The 6,000-nt window shown below is 35.0% G+C and overlaps 1 protein-coding gene across 1 annotated transcript in view; it reads left to right on the top strand.

Annotated features, from left to right (window-relative positions):
- Positions 1–4,205, top strand: part of LOC128113491 (trifunctional nucleotide phosphoesterase protein YfkN-like) — a 44,361-nt gene extending 40,156 nt beyond the window's left edge. Inside the window, exons 6-8 of the mRNA XM_052743239.1 lie at positions 247–394; positions 1,236–1,422; positions 2,702–4,205. Coding sequence (XP_052599199.1) covers positions 247–394; positions 1,236–1,422; positions 2,702–2,886 — 520 coding nt within the window. The 3' untranslated portion in view covers positions 2,887–4,205. The remainder of the gene's footprint in view (positions 1–246; positions 395–1,235; positions 1,423–2,701) is intronic.
- Positions 4,206–6,000: the final 1,795 nt, after the last annotated feature.

Genomic DNA, 6,000 nt, shown 5'->3' on the forward strand with positions numbered 1-6,000 from the left:
GTTGTAGAAGAGAAATTCTTTAAGTTTCTCTTTGCAAAGAAAGAAATAAGGATAGAATTACTCAGAGTTGCTTTTATTAACTTTTGAAATCAAAGGTCACGTGACAGCTGTTCAGATGCACCCAGCTTGTGTGCACCTTGCATATCAAGTAGCATAAAGAGATGTGCTCACTTCATTTCTCATATTTTCTCACATATGATTAGTATTCTGCAGAATTTTATCTGACAGTATGTTTTTACATTTCAGATTTCCTCAAGTTGCTGGGATAGAATTTGGATTTGATCCAGATGCAGAACCAGGACACCGAGTCATAAGAGACACTGTGAAAGTTCAAGGACAGTACTTGCGGAGAAAAAAGGTCTATCTTCTGGCCATTAAGGAGTACATTGCAAATGTGAGATCAGTTTCTTTTGAAATGTTTTAAGCAAATTCCCTGATGCTATTCACATGCTCATGCCCACACATATTTGAGTTTCTTTTGATGATTTCAGACACTCAGAAAATAATGTTTCTACTGTTGTTTTTGTGATTCATGAATTGAAATTAATTTTAACTCATGGTATCCAAGCACAATTTCATTGTTTTGTACTGTCAGATTTAAAAATACAGGCCATCTAAAATCCATGCATACCTAAACAACAGGAAAATGTTGCCAGAAATGTGCAGCCCTAAGTGCTATAATGGATTTCTAAATTCAAATTTAGTGATAAACATTCCTAAAACATGTAATATTTCTACTTTAGATATATTTTTCATTTATATCACATTTTGTTATCTAGAATGAAACATAGATGACTGGGGTTTAAGGACTTCACATATGAATTTAGCGGGTTCTCCACTATGTGATATGGAGTACAAGAGGCAAGGACACTTGATTGATGCATAGATTGTGTGCTCTAATGCTGGGAGCCCTTTAGTAAATTTCAGATTAGATTCTACAGTATTATTCTAAACAGCCTCTCTTAGTTAACTTTATTTCACAACCTTCTTTAGAGATTGTATGTGGCCTATTCTCAAGGCTGTTGAATAATAGAGCTGGGACAACAGGGTCACAGCTACCATTTCTAGATCTATGGAGGAGGACAATAATTTAAAGTATAATAATTTAGATTTAAGAAAATAATGTCTTGTTGTACATATAAAGGAATTACTTTGATACAGGAGTAAATTTAAAATATATTTAATGTATCCATTATTTTTGGCTTAGAAAACTGAATTACATTTTGGCATTTCAGGGCAAAGATGGCTACAGTATGTTTAAAAGTTGCCCTCGAATGTTTGACACCGAAACTGCACAGGTGCTGTCTACAGTCGTCATGAATCACTTTGAATCAATCAAAATTTTGCAAGGAAGGAAGAAGTGTGTTTCAGGCCATCGAATGAATTTGATTATGACAACGGACAAATCCCCGTCACTGACAGGTGACAGTATGGTTTTTGTCTTATGTGCTTCCTTTTGACTAACTTTTTCTTCGACTCTGCTCTCTAGGTGGGCATTCTGGTGTCCTAGGAAGTGTGGAGAAAGTAGACTAAGCTTTATTTTCCAAGAGAAAGGCAGGCACAAGGGACTACAGCCACAAGGAATGCAGAGGCATCCAAAGCTATGGAGGACAGAGATGTTCTAGGAAATCATGTCCTTTTTAAGCTTTTCTGCTTCACAATCTTCAATTGCTTCTACGATATTTATCTTCTAGTCTAGATGGAAAATTATAACCTGTCAAATTAGCTTACTTCTGTCCAATTAAACATTTTGTCTTTTCCTACCTGATAAACACTGGGCCTTGGCATATAGATCCCATTTATTGATTGAGTTTAGAAGCTTAATTCTTTTTATAACATCACTTTAACCACAATCCAAGGCCAAATGTGATCAAATTATAATTAGTTTTATAATTGGCTGATTCTTTGATAAATAATTATATTCCTAAATATATCCAAATTTTGAAAGCTATAATTACACCTTTTAGAAGAAATTGAATTATCTTTTTTTAACCAAGAAAGTACAGTTTTTAATGCACTGACTATACTTTTTGTCTAATTTTTTTCAAAAGTTAAAGTGGAAAACAAAACGACAGCTATCACATATGATCACGACTCAGTGGGCTATATTTACACACAAACACACACACACACACACACACACACACACACAACTACAACAACTAAAAGGTATCATGAATTTCAGAGGGAATGGGAGGAATTGCAAGGGGGAAAGAGAAGAGTAGAAATGATGTAATTATGTAAATTTTATTTGTATAAAATTCTGAAAACATTAAAATATATAATAATCAAATTCTCTTGGGGTAATGTGTAGTAATACTTTAAAGGCTCTAAAAAATTGACATATAAAATTGTATTGTGCTGTTATTGTGTGATGTTTCTGTATGTGCATACATTGTACTATGTTCAAATCAAGGTAAGCATATCTATTTCTTTTAACATTTATTGTTTGTTTAAGTATACAATACCTTAAAACCAAAATGAATTGATGCATTTTTGATTATCTGTACATTTCATAGTATGTTCAATGGAGTTTTACTCGTGGTTAAATAGTTGATTGTGAAGATGAAGAAATTATGGTTAAAATTTCATCATTGATTATAAATTTCAATTCATGTATTCTACTAAAGCTTTAGTTATGATCTTAGAATATTTATTTTGGAGACCATCTATAGTTTAACTGGTTCTATTGCATTTCTAGCCTTTGAGGAAGAATCCGATGAACCATCAGGAGTAATTGCAGTGCCTGGCATAGAAGGAAGAATATGTCATATTTCTCCAGACATGAAAGAACATTTGCACCAACTTAGAACTGCAAGGAAGCAAGGTCTAAGGACTTTCCCCACCATTAGTGATAATGCATCTGAGAATTCCGATTCTGACTAAATGTAATATCGTTAGTATGTTTTGTTAGTGCACAAATGAGTTGGACCACTTTTAGCAGTGTTGAGCGTAGTTACAGAATCTTGGTTATTTGTATCATTCTGGAATTGATGTTAATTCTAAGGATATTACTCTAAATGTTCTTTTCATTTAATTTTTACCAAGTCATGTAACTTTTGACTCTTCATTGTGTTGTGCCAGAAACATTAGCAAACATTTGTGATTTAAGTATAGACAGTATGCTGTTTATTGTTAAATGAAATTCATGCTCACCTTTTCATAGTATTTATTTGTATATTAATTTTTCTCTTAATATTGCTTATTTTTCTGTCCAAATGAAATATATATGCATATATTTCCTCTCATTATTGGTTTAATTATAATTCTTTCAACCTTGTTGGAACTCCATGATACAGTACATGAATCTATTTTCTTGTTAGGAGTCCTGAGCTTTCATGTTAATGACTGGGAAGCATGGGCTTTATGGAGTATAGTTACTATTATCATTTTTACTAAGTATGGTAGCCTTTCTTACTACAGTGAAACAAGGGTATTAGTACTATAGTATTTACCAATAAACTGTGTTAAAAATTAGTTAAAACCAGACTGGACCAAATTCACAGTTGGTTTGTTATTGGTTAACTGGCGATAATTCCTAAATTTACTTTTCCTTTGGCAGTTTTAAAAATTATGTTTGTAAGGAAAAAGTTCCAATCCTTAAGTCTTCTGTCATTTCCTCAGTTCAGAGCTATACATAGTGCAACTAGGGGAAAAATCACTTCTGGTTTTGGAAGACCATATGTGCCTTCCTTTAATTTGTGGGAAATAAAAGGTATGTCCAATTAGTGTTTCTTTCAGTGAACAGTGGTGAGCACAGGAGCTGTGCATACTAACCTGGCTAAGGTAAGTGGTGTGGCTTTCATCTCATCTGCTTTACTATAACTGTGTTCAGAAGTGGATTTGCAGACATAATGCTATTTTCTGAGTTATCATGGATGATAGAAGACAAAAGTAGAAAACTTTGCTTCCAATATAATGTATTAAATTATTTGCCTCATTTCAGTGATATAGTACCCTGACAAAATTGGCTTAAGGAAGGAAGGGTTTATTTGGGCTGATGGTTCCAGGGAACAGTTCATCATAGCAAAGGAGACGTGGGACAGGAGTTTGAGGTGGTTGTTGGTCACATTACTGTCACAGTCAGTGGGGAGGGAGAAAGAGAGAGGTGGGGGAGATGCTGCTTCAAACTTTTTCTCCTTTTTATTTTGTTTTGGAACTCCAGCCCATGGAATCTTGCCACCCACATTTAGGGCGGGTCTTCCCACTTCAGTAATCTAATATAGAAAATCCCTCATAGATAAGCCAAGAGATTTGCTTCTGTTGTGGTTTTAAATCCCATGTAATTGACAATGAAGATTAATTAATGATCACAGGTCATTTCAGTTTCACTTAAACAATAAGATACCAAGAAAATTCCTGAAATTGAACCTACTACTATTATGTATGAAATGGACATGAGTATTAAACTACCTCCTAAGTATTTCCTTTATGACTAGATTAGTACATCTCTCAACCTTCATCTGAGAAACTTCTTTTTGCAGTAGATAGTGCTTAATATTGAAATCTTCAAATGGTCAATTGTTGTGGAATATTATTTTAACATGTGTTACATTCATTAATGCTCTGGAATATTTGTTTATTGATGCAAAGATGTATTGCATTCTTTTATGTTGCATTTGTTTAACTCTGTGAAGCTGTGTTACTTTGCTTGCCTAAAACACCTGATTGGTCTAATAAAGAGCTGAACGGCCAATAGCTGGGCAAGAGAAAGGACAGGTGGGGCTGCCAAGCAGAGAGAATAAATTGGAGGTGAAATCTGGGAAGAGAAGATTGAGTATTGAGAAGAGGAAAAGAGGACATCAGGGGCCAACTGCCCAGCTACACAGCAAGCCACATAGAAGTAAAGAAAGATATATAGAATAGAGGAAGTTAAAAGCCCAGAGACAAAAGGTAGATGGAACAATTTAAGTTAATAAAAGCTGGCTAGAAACAAGCCAAGCTAAGGCCAGGCATTTATAAGTAATAATAAGTCTCTGTGTGTATTTATTTTGGAGCTGGGTGGTGAGCCCCCCAAAAGAGCCAAAGAGGAAAAAAAAAAAACTATAGTTGATGTTCAGAGAGTAAGAGACCGCAGAGTGCTGAGTCTAAAGTGGGACATCTGTATCATACCCCTTCCTCTCAAGGCTCGGGCATCATCATAGAAGAGATGGTTGAAAGACTGGAAGGGACAGAGGTGGTGCATGTGTTCAGTGAAACGGTACTTTCCTGACAGGATGGGTCAGTTGCACATGTGAACTCAGAGGCCGTGGCTGCACCAGTCCCACAATGAACTATCCAAATGCAATGTCGGCATTCTTACCCTAACTGAGGAAGTGCCAGCAATCAATGGCTTCGGGAAGAGAAGGCTCAGTTTTCTTCAATGCAGGCCCCAAGAAGCTAGACACTATGCAGTACATGATGGCCCTACACTCATGCACATAGAGGTGACACTAAATGGACTTGGTGTACTTAAAAAAAATAAAGAAACATAAGAAACTGGGATGGAAAAGCATTGAAAGGATGGAGGAAGAATTGGAAGAGGGGAGTGGGGATTAGAGTTGAACAAAATGCATTACATGTATATGTGAAACTCTCAAAAGTTAAATTATTCAATTATAAGTATTTAGAAATGTTGCTCAGTTCAGGTATTTTTATGAATATCTAAACATGTTTAAAATTAATTTTGCACTATTAAGTTCTATAGAAACAAATTATTGTTAGTGATAGATCATAAAATTTAACTTTCAAAATAATATTACTGGGGACAAATACTGTTATTTCATTAGATTTAGGATTTTTTCTCTCTTTGGTTCGTTATTGGAAAATGATTTTTTTTTGCAATTATATAAATGATGCTGAAGAGGCACACAATGACCTTTTGTGTTACTTTAAATTCATGGAGCTGAGCTGTTAAGAGTACTTGCTGATCTTCCCAAGGACTGGAGTTTGGTTCCCAGAACTGTATCTTCCCAGCAGACACTGCCTCTGACTTCAGCTCCATGGAATCCAATGCCCTCT

This window comes from Peromyscus californicus, unplaced genomic scaffold (genome assembly GCF_007827085.1).
Source record: "Peromyscus californicus insignis strain IS unplaced genomic scaffold, ASM782708v3 Scaffold_18__1_contigs__length_77618521, whole genome shotgun sequence".
Lineage (NCBI taxonomy): Eukaryota > Metazoa > Chordata > Mammalia > Rodentia > Cricetidae > Peromyscus > Peromyscus californicus.